Source organism: Pseudorasbora parva, chromosome 4 (assembly GCF_024679245.1).
Source record: "Pseudorasbora parva isolate DD20220531a chromosome 4, ASM2467924v1, whole genome shotgun sequence".
Lineage (NCBI taxonomy): Eukaryota > Metazoa > Chordata > Actinopteri > Cypriniformes > Gobionidae > Pseudorasbora > Pseudorasbora parva.
In genome coordinates, this window is record NC_090175.1 from 42072591 (window position 1) to 42092079 (window position 19489).

General features: G+C 36.6%; 1 protein-coding gene across 6 annotated transcripts in view; it reads left to right on the top strand.

Moving 5' to 3' along the window:
- tbc1d1 (TBC1 (tre-2/USP6, BUB2, cdc16) domain family, member 1) overlaps window positions 1-19489 on the top strand; it is a 111298-nt gene that overhangs the window by 82993 nt on the left and 8816 nt on the right. For all 6 annotated transcript variants that reach the window (XM_067441848.1, XM_067441847.1, XM_067441849.1 and 3 more), the window contains 5 exons: window positions 9062-9250; window positions 11735-11896; window positions 12785-12946; window positions 16950-17194; window positions 17686-17845. In XM_067441848.1, coding sequence (XP_067297949.1) covers window positions 9062-9250; window positions 11735-11896; window positions 12785-12946; window positions 16950-17194; window positions 17686-17845 — 918 coding nt within the window. The remainder of the gene's footprint in view (window positions 1-9061; window positions 9251-11734; window positions 11897-12784; window positions 12947-16949; window positions 17195-17685; window positions 17846-19489) is intronic.

Genomic DNA, 19489 nt, shown 5'->3' on the forward strand with positions numbered 1-19489 from the left:
GCAAAAAAGCCTTTTATAGGTAATTTGTAGGAATGCTACAAATGACCAGCCACTTATTGAATCCTGCTGTTAATAACTTGATTTGTTGTCTGTCTGTCTCTCAGATCATATTTTTTTTAATGCAAGAGACAAGCATTCATTTTTTGAGGTTCTTAACAAGCCCCTTAAAGCACAATACAAGCAGACTTGGGATGTCACGATACCAACATTCCAGTAGTCGGTACAAAATAACAACAATTTTATGGTTCTCTGTGTGTGTGTGTGTGTGTGTGTGTGTGTGTGTGTGTGTGTGTGTGTGTGTGTGTGTGTGTGTGTGTGTGTGTGTGTGTGTGTGTGTGTGTATGTATGTATATGTGAACACGGGGTCATTTGTATGTAATTTGTTTACAGGGGTTACTGGGGTAACGACTACATTTCTGGTGTTCCATCAGCACCATCTACTGTCAGAAAATGAATGCGCATTTTCATTCAGCGCATCTACTTCACTTGTTCCGCCATGCACACACCCATGTTGTTGTTTTTACAGCAGATGGTAAAAATATTCTTAATATGCATTCTTAAAATTGGAATAATTCATAATAAATTATTATTTACGATACATTGTATTACCAATACCTACACATGCCTAATAACCTACAAAATTAAAATTTTCTAAAATTTAGAATTTTCGTTTATTTATTTACATTTTAATTTATTCATAATAATGTAAAGTATGTAGATATTCTTATAAATTAATTGATGAAATAAATCAACATTGCACTGAATAATGAACATTCAACAAAAATATATTTTAAAATAGTTACAAAATAATAATTATGCTTAAAGTTTAATTACACCTATTGGTTGTATCAATATTTGACATTTGTTATATTAACCATGTTGGGGTATAGCCTACTCGGAAGAAAATAATATACAAATATAACAGACAAGAACAATTTTAGTATTTTCCTAATCTATTGTATGGCTTCAAAAGACTTGGAATATAGGGCACAAGATAACTTTTATAATACTTTTATGGTTTAGGGTAAAAAACAATGACCTTTGTTGAACAATGACAAAAAAAACATGGTAAAAATGGGAAAAGGTAATTGTGAGATTAAAATAAGAAATTAATTCAGATTGTGCAATATTAAGTTGCTGTTGCTAGAAACAAAATTGCAATAGTGAAAAAAATATTTTTTTCAGGCAAAAACAGGCTTCCATAGTTATGTTGACTGTGTTAATGTATTCAGTTTAAAGGTGTTTAGTATCGGATTCTGGGGAACGGCCTGGAATTTAAATACTTCTTTTTGCCATTTACAAAAAACGTACGTGTTGATGTAAGTGCGGTAATATGAGTACACTTGACTACACTTCCTTAAAGTGAAATGCGTGCCAAGAGGGTTGTTGTTGTGTGTGCGTTTCTCTAGTATATTTGGGTGTGTCTTTGACAAGTGTGTGTCTGTGCTGAATGAAGTAATGTTTGTGCTAATGAGGTAATGTGTGTGTGTGTATATGTGTGTATATGTGTGTGAGAGTTGGGTGTGGTGTTTTGCAGGAGGTCATGTTGACAGATATCTACAGGAAAGCACCGGCCTTATTGACCCACTTACATGCGTGTGTTTGCACACTCAGAAGGCGTTGGTCTGGGCAGAAACACCACTTATTTACAGAGGGAGTGGCAAGTGTGTGTGTGTGCACGCGTGTGTGTTTGCAGAGGGAGTGACCGGCGCCCAAATGTCCGAGTGCGTCAGTGTCCGCTGTAGAAATCTCCAAACTTTAACTCAAACACATGTGCTACTCCACCCCACTGGAACTGGGTCAGGTGTGTGTGTGTGTGTGTGTGTGTGTGTGTGTGTGTGTGTGTGTGTGTGTGTGTGTGTTTGTGTGTGTGTATGTATGATTCTTCACATAAGAAATTGCTGTTTTGACAGAGGTTTTATGGCCCTTCTGCTGAAAGCCATGAATTATGTGATGCAGAGACATTGACTGACCAAGACCAAATGTGATTGTGTGTGTGTGTGTGTGTGTGTGTGTGTGTGGAGGCACTCCAGTTCTCTGTGTCTTGAGAAGTTTGTTCATAGTATACTTGGCTTGTATATTACTGTGTATATGCTGGAATTTCAAGGATTGGGTGGGAATTAAGTTCTTTGTCCAATTTTACTGTAATTTTTTTTTATACTGTGTTCCAAATTATTATGTAAGTGACATATCAAGTAGGATTTCAGTACAAAGAAAGACCTTGTTAGGGCCAGAGCACCGATTGGTGTAAAGACCCTATTGGAATTGCTTGGTCTATTCTTCTTCTTCTCTGAAATGAATCACATTTTGGATGGACTGCACTAAGAAACTTTTCATACTGGTCAAGTGGTGAAAATGTATGTCTGTTATGGGTTTAAGAATTAGGTGTTGCAAAATGGCTCGATAGTTTTGGCATTTCGCGATTTCCAGATGTACTTTAATGAACTTCTCCTAGAGATTTAATCAGATCAACATCATATTTGGTCAGTCTAAGCGAAGTTAAATTGTGAAGATCTTTTTTTTTTTTTTATCAAGTAAACAATTACTGTAATTTAAATGAGTTTGTTACTCGCGCTACTCTCTTTTTTGAAAAATGAGCGCTTGCAGAAAATAAGCTCAAATCTAGGCCCTAGTCCAGTCCGTGTTTTTACACGTTACACATTGTTGCAGCCATTAAAATAGTTCATTTTCGTTTTTAATTTTGTAGCATTTTTTTGCATTGTTAAATTAAAGTTTTTTTGTTTTTTTTTAAGTGACGATTAAGCAGCCAGCGGCCGACAGTGAGTCAACCAACACTTTAGCTTCTCAAATTAACACGTGACTTGTCTTGCCTATGATTCGTAAACGAAACAGTCTACACAATCTACACAAATAAAAAAATAAAAAACATGCAGGGTGTCTTACTTTACACCTCTCCACAAAATTAATATAAGTCTAATCTTTAATTCCCACAGTATAGGTACATATAATGGAGTACACATCAGCAAAATAAAGCAAAAGATTTGAGCTGCATCTTATCATCAGCTCGTTTCAAGATCAAAGACCGCAATATGAGAGAGAGAGTGACCTGAGCACCGGTAAGATCATTTAATCTCATTAGTTTTAATGAAGATGATTGTGTGTTTTTGAGCATCTAAGACTTTCATTTTTCCTCTCGGTCGTTTGCTTGTGTGCTTGCTTTACTCATTTGAGGCGACACGTGTTGCAGTAGTGCGTCATATCTGACTACAACATAAATAGGTAACATGCTCTCGCACGTTTATTTTTTAACTATTTGCCAGTAGTAAAATTAACATATGTGGTTTAAACAACCAGATACTTCTGATCTTTCCGCAATGTGACCAGGAATAAAAAGGCCATCACTCTCCCAGCTGCACCGCTGCTGCTGCTGGACACTAAAAACTGACTGCACTACTGCTTGATTTAAAGGCCTGTTGCCCTGTTGATGACAATAAATAGTTCTAAAAATTGTGTTTATTGTGTTTGAATATACAGTTCTGTTCATATTTACATTTAAAAAGCAGACATAAAAGTAACTTTAAGTTACTTTCCTATAGTAGCCAATTACTTTTGATATACAGTAATTGGTTAAGTAATTCAATTACGTTTAAAAGAAGTAACTAGTAACTGTAACTAATTACTAATTTTCAGTAACTTGCCTAACACTGGTCTTAGCACCACCAGCTGGCAGCAGAAAGTGTGGCACATACAAATGACTGATGTAGTCCTCCAATTTGCTTATGCTTAAATGCATATTGCCCACCGTGCTTTGTTTCCTAAGGCCACTGGGTGGTGGTGGCAGCACTGGTGCGAGGGCCCTTTCATCGCTGCTGCTTTTGTTTTATTTCTCATACGTTTTTGTAGATAAATTGGTATCAATCTCAGACAGATTTGTAAAGTAGTTTTTAGATACATTTTTAAAACCTACTTACAGAGGTTGTTCCACATTATTAAGCAAATCACAGTTCTCATGCAATATGGGGAGAACTCAATTTAATTAAATTTAATTCAACAACTTTATTTGTCCCCAAGGGGCAATTAACAAGGCCTTGTAGAATAACACACAATTACTAAGCATAAATAAAATCATACAATAAACAAATAATACAATGTGCACATTGCTCTTGTGCACATATATTAAAACAAGTTAAATCATATATAAAAGAAAGATCTTTCTGGTAGCCTGGATGCCAGCCGAACTTAGCCCCGCCCACAACAATTTTAGGATGGGCAGTTCGGTCTGGCCTTGCGCCATAGAGGAGTAATTATCCTCGAACAGAAACTGTTCGGACCAATGAAATCATCAGGGCGGGCTTTAGACCATGACGGACAGATGATCAACAGTAACGTAATCATGCACGTCATCAAAGGGGCTTGGATTATATTTACTCGAATCCTAAACGGAGAGCATGTACATATACATATACATGTTAGTATATGCATTCACCTTCACAATATCTCTGAGAAATGATGATCATGTTGGGTAAGTACTCTGTGTATCATTCAATTATTTCATTTTTTTACAACACCGGCAAAGATCGTGTATTCCAGCCTGATTTCAGCGCACGTGCAGACAGGGTTGCCAAGTTTTTACAACAAAACCCGCCAACTACTAGCCCTAAACAATAGCTTCTCGGGGGTTCTCCCGGGGAAAAATGGCGTTTGGGGGGTAAAATGTGTGTTATTTTGGCAAGGTTGCCTGCTAAAATTCGCACTCATGGGTCTATATATCACATAATAGTCGCTTCAACCCGTGGACACAGAAAACAACCCCCGGGGGGAAAACGCGGTCTTGGCAACACAGTGCAATTGAGCTATGTTGACATTTGACGATGCGTCGCTTCGTTGCTCTGATTGGTTGTAGCTCTATCCAATTGATGTCTTTCCTGGTTCGGTTGAAACACGCCTCATAATCACAGCCCACTGGAGCAGTTTCAGACTCATATTCTGACTAGAATTGAGTATGACCACGTCAGGCTAAGCATGTGGTGTATTTTCAGAGACCCTAAAAGAGACCTTCCATCTCACTTCCCAATATTCCAGCCTAAATCATCACCTGCCACCAAAATTATTTTTGTTTTAGAAAGGCTGTGCCAAAAAGATTAAGCTGTATTTGCCTGGTCATTTGATCTCAACACGGTGGCCCTCTGCTTCATGTGAAAATAACTGCTTTTATTCTACTGATACTGTTTGACTGGAGCCCACGTCATAATGTAAAAATGTTTCAAGTATAAAGTATTTTTACATTGTACTATTTATAGTGGGAACGTTTTAATAACAACTTTCTTACATTTTAAAATCAAACACGGGTTTGAAAATCCTGTAAACCCTATGAGCCTTAAAAGCTGACAACAGAAACATTTTCATTAAAATTTGGTTATAGACATTTCTGCAACATTTATATTTATGCAAAATAGCTATATTGCTAGTGCTGTCATTATGAATATGACATTTTTATCATTTTTGTTTTAAACTGTGGGTGGGAAGAGGGCTAAACTAGAGTGGGTTTAGACAAGATCTGGTTTTGTGTGTTACATGAGTAAAGGATGTGTACATTGTGTGGCTGAAGTTTTTCAACACTTTTTGATTTGATTGTTCTCCCGCCTCACTATATCAGGTGATCTCACTCTGTTTTTTATCATAAATAACTACTTTTATTTGTAATTTTGCACATTTTCTCACTGTAAACAAAAGCGTTATTTTGAGGTCTCGGATCCACCCTATAGTTTGGGTGGTGTTCGTTTTATTTTAACACCTCTGCCTGTACACATGGACACATGTATATGAGTGTGATGTGTGTGTTTGTCTTCTGTGAGCGTTTTGTGGTTTGCTCTATTGTTAAGTGTTAAGTTTTACAAACACAAAATCTTGTGGAGAACCTGTGTTTTTATCAATACACTTGTTGTTTATTTAAAACATATTTTGTGGTGAAATTACAAACTCATTTCAGGTTCTTTTAGTAGCACCTTTTGAGCTGCAGTATCTTGAGTTTATTGTGACAGTATGTTAAACTGTGCATATTTTTAGTTATAGACATGAATACAAACATTTATTTGGTGTAGGTTTATTAACCCGAGTAAAAAATGCATGAAGGCTTTTATGGTTTAAGATTTGATATAGGTGATAAGTGATGGTGATGTTGCTTATTGGTTGAGGTGTTGTTGATTTGGTGAGTTAATTGTTTAAGATTGGTAGTTACTCAAGGTGAAATTGCCTGGCTAGACATTAAGGTAAACACTTAACACTTCGTGTTTGTCTTAAAGGATTGTAAACCGTAAGACAAGTGAAAAGTATTTACATTTAAGTAGTATTTTTTTGACCCTTTATTACTTACACTTTTTTGTTGTTGGTGGTGTTTGTTAGATTTCTGAAAGTTTACTTGAATACTTGGTCCTTCTATCCTTTCTCATATTTTTGGTCTTATTTGTAATTTTTGTCTGTCCTTATTTTTTTATAGTTTATTTAATACCTTGACTTGCAACAATATTTACTTAGAGGTTTAGTTCACCCAAAAATAATAAATTCTGTAATTAATTACTCTAATAACCCTCATGTCATTCCAAACCCCTAAGACCTTCGTTCATCTTCTTATTGATGAAATTGAAGAGCTTTCTTAGTCCTCCATAGACAGCAATTTAGTGTGTTTTCACACTTGGGTCCTTTTTAAAAGAATCAAACTCAGACTCCTTTAAGTGGACTAAGAGGTGAACCAAGTGAAAAAGGACCCAGTTCTCTTTACGTTCACACTGTCTCTGTACCTTAAAGAGGATTCAGTTCCTTTTTTGGTCCACTTTAGTAGGAATGTCTCAGACCCCTTTGTGTTCATACTGTTGCTTTTTGGATCTAGTCCAGTTCAGTGTTTGATGGCGGACCCTAAGGTCTTCAACATTTGATCCCTTTCACTAACATTGTTTGTGCCTCAGTAAGCAAGATATTTGTTTGTAAAAGTATTTTTATGACATTGCTACAAATGCTGTTAAATTAAGCTGTTTATCTTTTTAGACATATATATTTGCAATTCTACACATTATTGCAATAGCTATATCACATACCCACCATTGTAAAAACATTTATTTTGAATAGTTTTCCTTGATTCATGTTTAATTAATGGCAGAAGGCAATGATAACATCAGCATACAAAAAATAAACAATACAATACAATTATAAAAGAAAGATGGCAATTAAATAAACTGCTTTATATTTTCCAAGTAAAGTATAGGTAGGCTATGTCTAAGCTCCACTGATTATTATATTAGGCTTGTCTACCTGTTCCTGTGAAAGTTGTGTTTTTGACACTTGACACTAAAATAAATGCATTAAGACGCTAAAGATGCCGTTTAGTAGTACACGCACTGTGACAGCTGGTTTTTGTACATGTGTTTTAGCACTCGTAACACCATTTTAAACTGTCAAGGAAGCGGTTGAAATTGCAATAAACAAGTAAAAGTTGTGAATTAATAATTTGTAGAGATTTGTCAAAAGCAGCAGCCGTGATGAACAGCTGATTTGTACGGAGGGATCTGATGACCAAACTACATTTGGAATTCGTGAACAGAAAAATCAAGTAAGCCCAGAGCGGGTTGGGTTCAGACTGAGTGTTTTTAGCGAACTGTACCATAAGATGAGATCGAACCATGCCTAAATCACCTCCCGCGATGGTCCTGGCTTGGTTCACTTTAAAGCTACACTGTGTAACTTTTTAAGTGTATTTTTAGCTAAAAACACTTAGTTCTTTCAAAAATATATGTGCTCATTAATGTATATTTACTTCTTTCAAGTAATAAAGTATTCTCTTAAGTTTATAATATGCCATTGAAAATACATAAGGGTGAGGGGTTTGAATGCCCGTCATCATGTTGCCCCTCCATCTTGAAAGTACATTAGCCAAAGAGGGACATATCCGTAAATTCAAGCTTCGCCTTTCGCGTTTTAACACTCGATGGCCGTGTGGAATGTGAAGAGGGGGGTTGCCATGTTAATCTTGGACTAAATCGGCCACCGTAGGAGTTAAAACGAAATCGGAATGGAGGGGAACAGAAACTAATATTCACTGGATGGTCATATACCTTTTCACCGCTAGATGGGGAAAATATCACACAGTGTAGCTTTAAAGGGGTCTGAGATTGTTTGGAGTGTTCTCATATGTGCCTAAAATCACGCGAACCGCGCTCAGACCCCCTGAAATGGACCAAGTGTGAAAACACCCTTAAATACCACTGCTCAGAAAGGTAGTAATGAAATTGTTAAAATAGTCCATGTAACTCCAATGGTTCAACCTTAATATTATGAAGCGATGAGAATACTTTTTGTTTGCACAAACCCTCAAGTTGTTTACTCACCCTCAAGTTGTTTTAAACCTGTATGAATTTCTTTCTTCAGCTGAACACAACGGAAGATATTTTGAAGAATGTCAGTAACTAAACAGTTAACTGGAGCCATTGACTGCCATAGTATTTTTTTTTTCCTACTATGGAAGTCAATGGCTCCAGTTAACTGTTTAGTTACTGACATTCTTCAAAATATCTTCCGTTGTGTTCAGCTGAAGAAAGAAATTCATACAGGTTTAAAACAACTTGAGGGTGAGTAAAGGATGACAGAATTTTCATTTTAAAGTGAACTATCCCTTAAGCAATTTCTTTGGAGTATTTTAACAAAGTCGTTGTTGTTGTTGTTTTTTTTGTGCACAAAATGTTTACTTCATATAATTAAGGTTGAACCACTGTAGTCAAATGTTTTTACTTCCTTTCTGCGCCTTGAACGTGTTAATTAAATGGCTGCCTATGGAGGGGACAGAGAGCTCTCAGATTTCATCAAAAATATCTTCATTTGTTTCCTGAAGATGAACGAAGGTCTTATGGTTTTGGAATGGCATGACGGTCAGTAGTTAAAGACAGAATTTTTGGTTATCCTTTATTCAATTTCCCTAACCCTTTAAAACATGCACAGGAAAAAAAATCCTAATGATTGATCATAAAACATGGGCAATATGGTAGACATGGTAGTTCATGCAGGTTCCGTTTTGTCTTATGACAAACTGTTTATATTTTTCTTTATTTTTCAGAGTCCTCCTTAGAGGTTGGCAGCAGAATGGCACTGGGAGGTGGAGTGGGGGGCGGGGACTGCACCCTGGGTGCGGTGCCAGAGGAGAGGAGAAAGAGGAGTGGGGCAGAGCTAAGAGAGTTATGGAGGAAAGCCATTCTACAACAGATCCTCCTGCTGCGGATGGAGAAAGAGAATCAAAAACTACAAGGTAAAACACATACAGTGGTTTTTATCATTGTGAACACTTTCATTTCAGCATACAACTGGCCAAGTTACCCCACTAACAGTAGGATGCCTTTACAGACGTTTGTTAAAACCAAATTGACACAAAAAGCTAACTTGTTTTCCCACTTAGCTCTAGTTTATCTTCACCATTGCAGTGAAATGTTGACGATTATGTTAGCTTGTTTAAGTTTATTATTATTACTTTTATTAATGTTAATATTATTCTGCCTATGTAAGATATTACATTTGTTTTAATGAGATTGCAAAATCTAAATTACTCTGTATTGCGTGGCAATAAAGCTTTGTTTTTGCCCTTAAGATATATTCAATGAATGCTATTCAACATTCAAATATTTTCCATTCTGTGGTCCTTTGGTATTCAGTGTTTTAGGCTGCTGATGATTTATCTGTTTTACAATCAGCCAGCATACACAAAAGCATCTCCCATAAACAGTAGCCACACATATTTCTGCACAACCTGGCGTACACATGCGCTGCTTTCCCTGGAACTTCCTGCTGCAGGTTATAAGATGATTATGAAAGGTGAAAAGGTTTGCTGGAACAGATGCGTTCTGATTTGGGTGTGCTCATGATTGGCAGTGTCATGTCCTGCCCTGCCCTGCCATGCTCAGTCATGCTTCTCATGACCTGAAAAGAACGAACAGAAGCTTGAAAAGAAAGCAGCCAGACCTATTGAATAGGGTGTGGGCATATAATAGTGGGTCAGAAGAAGTATACTTGGAAGACTGTCTGCCCTACATCAGCCTGCGTTTATATTACCACTGTTCCTCTCAATCACAAGACATTTGATGTTCGACACTTTGGAGACTTTTTATGCTTTCTTTTTGTCCCATGGGTAAGGGTGGGTGGGGAGGGTATTATTCTCTTGTTCCTGAAATTTCCCTTCTTGCTGTTAAATCTCTTCCTGTGTTTGTGTGCAAGTCTGAATGAGAATTCTCACTGGTGCGATAAATGCGATTAGACTTACTACAACTAGCTTTTAATGACATAACAAATGGCAATAAAGCAAATTTAAATCAAAGACCACATTGCAAGTTTGCACTGCACAACATCAGAATGATCAGGCCCTTCCTAACAGAGCATGCTCCCCAAATTCTCATTCAGGCCTTTGTCATTTCTCAGCTGGACTATTGCAATGCTCTTCTGACTTCCACAATGTGCAATGAAACCTCTGCAAATGAACGCAGCAACACGACTGGTCTTCAATGCTTCCTACCTCCACTCGCTCTTCTGAATCTACACCCCCTCCAGAAGCCTGAGGTCAGCAAGAGAGCAGCACTCGTGGTACCTTCAATGAGAGGCACTGAATCACTTTCTTGAATGATTTCATTCACTGTTTCTTGCTGGTGGAATGATCTTCCCAGAAAGTAACTAGGAAAGCTGACTCCCTGACAATATTCAAGAAATAACTTATCTCTTCTGGCAGCACTTAACTACATCCCACTGAAAGAAATCTTCCACTGTTGCTTTAACAATGTCTGAAACTCGGGATTATAACCTCTGTGATGGATCGCTTGTTATATTCCTTATTTAAGTCGTTTTGGATAAAAGTGTCTGGTGAATTAACTGGTGGCTGAGGTTGCTGGTTGATTGGCGACGGGCTAGCGTCATCAGCGTCCGGCATGATGTTGAGATCTTCTGCTTCTCGTCTTCTGAGTCTCGGCTGCGTCGCTGTTCCGTCTTGCATTGCGGCCCTGGAAAAGCTTTCCCCGAAAAAAACTTTGTTTGTCTCCTGCATGGTGCTGTGGCGATCCCCTCCATCTGGTCTTCAGCTGCGCGTGTCATGACTCGGCGACATTATCGGGACACTGCCGAATTGGGAATATGGAGCAATAGAGCCTCTAGCGCTGGGAGAAATGTAAAACATGGAGTGGACCACAGTGTACTGTGGCAGAGACTTCCACCATCAGCTGTGTCTTCTGTTCAGAAAAGCTTTTGTGTTGATTGTTTGTATTATTCTATATTTTTACTTTTTATTCATTTTTTGTTACTTTTCCCCTTTCTGTTGTTGCACTTTGAGATTCTTCAGAATAAAAAAGTGTGTTTTAAATAAAATCTATTATTATTATTAAATGTAATGATAATGTAAAAAATAACAAATAGGATATCACACAATATACTTTTTCCCAATTTGGTGTACCGCTAGGACTATATAACTCTAGTACCCCAGGGTTATATGACCAATTCAAACTTTTCATATGGATGCTAATGTTCAAAAGTATGGGTTTAGAAAGATTTAGTTAAAAGTGACAAATATTTATAATGTGAAAATATTTATAATGTTCTTTTTTGTATAATTAGATTTTGATTTATAATGTATAATGTTTATAAAGAATAATGAAATGCTCAGTGGTGTAATGTCATTTTTAACGTGCTATTCTTTAGTTCCACTTTTTTCACTCTGCACATTTTCAGTTTCTTAACCTTTCATTCGATGTGTGTACAGCATCAGAGAGTGATCTGCAGTGCAAACGACAAAAGCTGGACTATGAAGAGATCACTCCCTGTCTGAAAGATGTCACACTCGTCTGGGAGAGAATGCTCAGTACCACTGGGAGGTCAAAGGTCAGATTCGACACAGAGGAGATCCACACAGCTGTGGGACAAGGTAATTAAAATGCACACACACGCACACACAGACACAAGCACACACACACACACACAGATAGATACATAAGAATATTGATGGTGACTGTGAGTTGCATGAGGTTTGGCATCAGCGTATTCTATATTTTTTGACACCTGGATTAACAGAACTAAAACTGAACATTGAGTGAGGAGTATGTAATGTGTTGTTTTAGACAGCTTTATGTATTATGTATTTTCAGTTTAGTGGAGTATTTTTATTATACAGCATTGTTTTCATATTTGATGGTGCATGTATGCCAAATATGTGAAATGATTTAGGATCTGTCTCTTTGATAGTTAGCTTTTTATAGAGGTAGTTCTGCAGAATGTTATTGTGAATGGTGACCTTGCATGCACTAGCGTGCACACACACAAACCTGTTCAAGCTCAGTTAAACTGTGGCATTTACATGAATTGTTCACGTACACCTTCACCTATCTAGTGTAATTCTTTGCACAGTAAAGATTGTACTGATTTATGTACGATATGCTGTGGTGGAGACAAAATGCGGAGTGTTTGTCATTCTTTTTAGTCATGCTGGTGGGCGGCACAGAAATCACACAAGGAACCGTGTTTTAAGCCTGTGTTTGGTTCTTGGATTTGTGATGTTTGTTAACGTCATTTTCGGATGCGTGCAAATGGGGATGCGTGTCACCTTTTTACGTCAGTCTTTGCCAATGTTGACTTTGTCCTCTTGAAGTGATTGTATGGACATCCATCTTCATGTCAGATGAGATTGCACGCTACTGAAAAACTTTGACAAACTGTGGTGTTCTGCTCAAGGCATGTAAACATTTAAAGCTCCTGCAAAGATCCATCAATGAAACACTTTCTTTCTCCTCTTCTCTCTGCTTTTTCTCTCTCTCAGGCGTTCCTCGTCAACATCGAGGAGAGATTTGGAAGTTTCTTTCAGAGCAGTATTTGCTGAGGAAAGAGGTGCCCAGTGCCAAACCTCCTAACAATGACGCTCCTTACAAAGAGCTTCTGAAGCAGCTCACATCTCAACAGCATGCCATCCTTATAGACTTGGGTTAGTATTACAAACACAATGGGACTGTGCCAAAACCTAGTGAACTGCATTGCTGCCTACAGCTTACATGGTCACTTATGAAGATCCATTTTAGTTAGATGGTGCCTAATTTGAGACATTCTTGATATGAAACTACTGTGCTTGTTGCAAAAATATAGCTCCTCGCGTGAAGCACACAGAAGACCGGGCCCACAAATGATTCAAATAGAATTAAGCCTTAGCATGTCGCTATTCTAACAAAAAACAAAAACACAAATTTAACAGTGGTTCTCAACCGGGGGCCAGTGTCCCATAGGGGCACAACTGCAAACTTCCAGTGGGGCCACAATAAGACTAACAAATATTAAAATTATTTAAATGTAGTTATATTAACATTATATTTATTGGGATGCTCATAATTAACTGGTGAAAACTAATTAACTAATTTTTTGGTGTTTTTGTTGATTTATTTGTTTTTATTACAAAAGCTTAAATAGGAGGGCCTTCAAATATTGTCTTGGACAAAGTGGGGCCTTGAGAAGACTGCTTTTCTTGAGGCCTTGAGAAGACTGAAAGGTTGACTGCTTGTAAAAAATATAGAGATTTCTCAAATATTGGGTTAAATTGTATATGTAGTTATTTATAATTGTTATATAAATATATTTAAATGTACACTTTAGCATTGAATTTCAATCAAATTATATTATTTATTATATTATTATACACTATTGTGCTTAAAAATGTTTGGGTCAATAAAAAAAATAAATAAAAAAAATATCAAGGATGCATTAAATTGATCAAAAGTGACTGAAGACATTTATAATGTTACAAAAATTCATCAAAGAATCCTGAAAAGAAATGTATCATGGTTTCTGCAAAATATTAAGCAGCACAACTGTTTACAACATTGATGATAATAATAAGACATTTTTCGTGAGCTACAAATCTGAATGATTTCTGGATCATGTGACTCTGAAGACTGGAGTAACAATGCTGTAAGTTCAGCTTTGCCATCACAGGAGTAAATTACATTTTAAATATGTGATCCATGCTGGCAAAATGAGTCGTAATGAGCAAATTTTCAAACATGAGTTAGTTGTTTTCTCAGTCAGCGCGAGTTTTCATGGACAAAAGAAATGTACTCCTCTGAAACGTACAATTAAAAATACTTTTATGTTTAAATGCTTTTTGCAGCATTTTAAGTTGCAAAAATATTTCACAATAAACCTGTTTTACTGTATTTATTAGATTGAATAAATGCAGCCTTGGAGACTTCTATCAAAAACATAAGATCTTACCGACCCAAACATTTGAAGTGATTTGTTTAACCACTTAATATCCCCTTAATATTCAAAACGTGGGCCCCACTTTATATTAGGTGTCCTTAACTACTATGTACTTACATCAGAAAATAATTGCAAATCACTTTTGTTGATATTGAGGTGGGATAAAGTTAGGGACAGGTGTGGTGGCATGGGTAAGATTAAGGGTAGGTTTAGGTGTAAGGGAAGGGTCAACAGTGTAATTATAAATGTAACTACAGAAATTCATTAAATATTTAAAAATGTAGGTACAATGTAAAAACATGTCTGTAAACAATAAGTGCATTGTATTAAATAATTCATTAATATATTGGTACATAGTAGTTTAGACCACTTAAAGTGGGTCCAAAATGTGTGATGATATCATTTTTAATCATGTCAAATGCCCTTATAATGCTGTCTTGGAATGCAGCTCACTAGGTTTTGGAACAGAGTTACTGTTAACCTTTTGTATAGTCTTTAGTTGTTTGTTTCCTTTGAAGGTTGTCCGTTTTCCAGGTCATTGTTGAACATCTAGTAGACTTATTCTAGTCCACTAGATGTGTCTCGCTGTTGCTTAAAATGTTTTGCAATGTCTTGAGCGAGAAACATTTGATTTAGAATAAGCAGTTAATTGTTGGGCTGCCTTGATGTTAGATTCTAGCATGCTGAAAAACACCTATTCTGCCGTTCTGTGCCTTAAAAACACGCTATCTTGTTCATGTTCATGCCTGCTCTGGAATGTTTTCAAAAATTGTCATTTGAGTATACACAAAAGTGTCCATTCTTTGCAAAATGATCATTACCTCAGTTATTATAGAGAAAAACTTCTGCTGAACCTCAGGCTGAATGAATGATTGAGAAACAAGCGGAGATGGACAGATGTGAAGATGGAGAGATTAATGGGGAGGTTCAGACAAAGAAAGGGAGGTGTTACTGGCTCTCAGCATAGTGACAGTGGGGGGAAAGAGAGATAGAAATCTTTACTACACAGGAAGACACCTAATCTTGTAGGAATGTATATTGTCCCTATGAAGACGCCCTCTCAGACGGAGACATGAAAGCTCTTATTCTATGCAATACTGTAGATTCCTATATTGCAAGATGCTTGCATACTTCATGTTCTAAACATTTCCAACCAAAAAGTATTCAAAGGTATAGTACAAAAAAAGGGAGTGACTCAATTTTCCATGGCAATTTTTATTTAATCTTGTGGCACTTCAGACACACCTAGTCTCCCACATTCTTCTTCTATTCTCTGTTTTCGTCACCTTTTTTATTTTTATATTAACCATCATGTCAATAAGTTTATCATTGTTAGACCCATTATTTGCATACGGATATTTAATTTGGAAAGGCATGTAAAGTTAAAAGAAGTTAGATTTTCAAACAAAGCCTCGAGATGTTGCATTTTTTGTGAGATGTGCCTCGAGATGTTGCATTTTTTCGCTCTCTCTGCATCTCACTTTTTACAAGTAAAAATGTATCTGTGTAAATGGGCCTTTTGCACTCTGGTAGATTTTGATGGTATTTTACACAGAAACTGCACTCATGTCTGCTCATTGGGTTGAATTCTCTGTGCTCGAATGAGGCAATTTGACGACTAGGTGGGAAATGAACCGCTTAACCTTCCCAAGCTGGACAAAAAAGATGATAAAACACCTTGGCTGATAATTCCCTCACAGTAACAATAAGATTATGCATTTCTGTTGGGATGATGGGCTATTTGGGTCATATTTACGTGCAGATTTCTCCTTTTCACCATTATTTCCAAAAGCAAATTAGCAAACTTTTGGAACTTCACTACAGTTAAAATCTACAGTTGCATACATTTAAAAAGAAAGTAAGAACTCATCATACATTTAAGCTAGATTGCTGCCATCTGGTAAAAATAAATAACAAAAATATATGGCAAGTTAAAATCATGCTATGAATAATGGCCTGTGAATGGCTTAAGTGATCTATGCTTAGTTGGATATTTATTAGACATTATCCAACTATTATGTGTCAGAGTGAACAGTCATAGATTCTCTATTGAACTGGTGTTTTATAGTCTTACCCATTTCTTTCTGTGTGTTTGTCAACATGTGGCTAAAAGATTTTATTCAACATGGCTCTGTTAAAGTTTAGGTCTTTCCCATTCATGCGAACAGCAAAAAAGTCTGAACTGCCTAGGAGAGTAAATATCAATACATACTTCATGCATATAATGTGTGGTATTGTTTTTGAATAATGTGAAATGTGTACATTTATTAACATTGCAAAAATTAGTTTTAGGGTTTATGACTCTTTAAAAGTATTTTTTTTGGGGGGGGCATCAAATGTTTGCAGATTTCACTTAGTTTGGTATGTAACCCAATGAAATCAAAACACTGTAAAATAATACTCTGCCTCTATATAAACCTACAAGAGCAGCACTGTTGGAATATAAGCACATACAGTACTGTAGATATACCTCAAAAGTTTGCTGAAAAAACAGAAACACGTCATATATTTGCGTCCTGGTCTGTCCTTCTGTCAATTAGTTAAAGTGCCATACACCCATGAGAGTAACCTTTGAATGGGTCTGAACACTGTAAAACCAGAGGGAAGAGGAGGAGATTGAGCTGAAGGAAGGGGGGTCATATGTCTCTGCCAACATCAACAACAACAGCAGCATTGTTTCACTTACACTGCACTGAAAAAACATAATACTTGAATGATTATTCCTCTTCCTCTCCCAGGACGTACATTTCCCACTCATCCGTATTTCAGCGCTCAGCTGGGGGCTGGCCAGCTGTCCCTCTATAATCTACTGAAGGCATACTCTCTACTGGACCCGGAGGTGGGTTACTGCCAGGGCTTGAGTTTTGTGGCTGGCGTGTTGCTGCTCCATATGAGTGAAGAGGACGCATTCCATATGCTCAAATTCCTCATGTATGACATAGGGCTACGGAAACAGTACAGGCCTGATATGATCATACTGCAGGTAAAGTAACATTCACATGATCACACACACAGTTTCATTAAAAACTGTTTTTCCTTAACAGGTAGTTACTGTGCTATGTCTGAAGTATTCCTCTTGTTAAAGAGTTTGAGATAGATTTTTTAAAATGAAATCTTTGTTGAAAAAATATTTAATAATATTTTTAAATAATATAAATAGTTAAGTTCATTTCTTTTTCAGTAATGTGTTGCATTTATGTTTTACTATATTTAAAAAAAACATATCAATCAAATACACTTTTCAGTATATAATTAATCATGTAATAAATAAACTTATAAAGCCAAAAAACAATGCTCAAAATAAAGAGATACTCAGTAAAAACACCACAAGTAACCATCATGTTTTTTTAATGTTTAGAGATGTTTTTGTGTGTATATACAGTTGAATGTGTTCCACAGTATACCAGAACTCTTTACCCATGATAATCGGATGTTCTTTTGATTCAAGATATTCCTTGTCTGAATCCCTCTTAGATTCAGATGTATCAGCTGTCTCGTCTGTTGCACGACTATCACAGAGAGCTGTATACTCATCTGGAGCAGTACGAGATCGGCCCCAGCCTTTACGCCGCTCCTTGGTTCCTCACTGCCTTTGCCTCACATTTCCCACTTGGATTCGTGGCACGAGTGTTCGGTGAATGCTCACACCCTCACTTACACTTTCATATGCACACACACTTGCAATACACACTTTCCCGATCTAAATGAGTTCCTGAGATTACCCATTTACCACAGTGCTTTTTATAATTATACATTTAGCAGAAGTATTTCTTTAAAACAGGGACAGTCCCTTCGGACTAATTATTTGCTCAAGGGCACTATGATTGTAGTTCATAAATTGCGTACAACCTACAATCCTTAGGGTTTGGTTACTAGCTCAAATGTTTAACCGCCAAGCCACACCAGCCACGCCACACCAGCCACAGATAAAAATCATATTTTATTGAAATACAAAGTTGAAATGAGAGCATGTCAGGAGATATCATCAGGCAGATCAGATGCCACTATGGTAGCTAGTGACGCATTACCATTCTCTCAATTTCCATAGAAGTGTTTATGAAGATGACCTGCATGTTTAGCATATTTTTGTTGTCTCGTATGATACAGCATAACACGTACATTCTCTCTCTTTATTTTAAATATATAGCTCTGCTCTGGCCTTCGAGGTCCACTTTCCTGCAGAGTTTTGCCCCAATCCATACATACATACATACATATATATATATATATATATATATATATATATATATATATATATATATATATATATATATTTACATATATATATATATATATATATGTATGTATATGTGTATGTATATATGTATATAGAGTTGAAAATTATCTGCCTCTCTTTATCATTCTATGCAATCTCTCTTTATCATCTATGGGAACGCCAAAGTTAATTATCCATGATAATCACGATCGCTGATGCCTAGCGGCTGGCGCTAACTTTGTTTTGCTTAACCACGGTTCTGTGACAGTGTGTGGTATGATTATAAGGCTGAATGTCATTTGACCTTGTGGGACACAAGCTTGCATATCTTTTCCAAGGGTAATCGGTTGAACCATTTTGAACCTTACACATCTACATATTTCACACATACACAGGTCTCTTAACAATTTTTACAATCTTTTATCTCACACAAACAATGACACACAACTCTCAAAATCTACTGGAGATTTTCAGTTTTCTCAGAATTTCAGATTTTTTTCTTTTTTTCTTCTACTATTAGGCTAAAATTGTAATAAAGTAAAAAAGAAGTTATAATTTATACTTATAATTAATTAATAACTATAATTTATTTTTATTTGTTACTTTAATACAGTTTTTGTCTAAGAATAGAAACGTTATGCAATAAGTTTGCATATATTTAAAGGGGGGGTGAAACACTCAGTTTCAGTCAATCTCATGTCAATCTTGAGTACCTATAGAGTAGTATTGCATCCTTCATATCTCCGAAAAGTCTTTAGTTTTATTATATTTATAAAAGAAATATAGGCTGTACCGAGACTTTCCGGAAAAAAACGAGCGCCTGGACGCGTATCGAGTGGGCGGAGCTAAAGAAGGATGATCGCGAACAAATCGGTGACGTCCTCAAGCGTGGAGAAACTCATGGCTATCTCAGCTAATACATATATGATCCAGAATCATTCGGAGGCTGAAATAAATTGAACAGAAGAAACAGCAACAGCAGGACGTCCGCCTCTGTGGTATGTACTGTATTAAGTGGCCTGTCAACATTTGCGCTTGTTTACTCGCAGTTTATGAGGACAT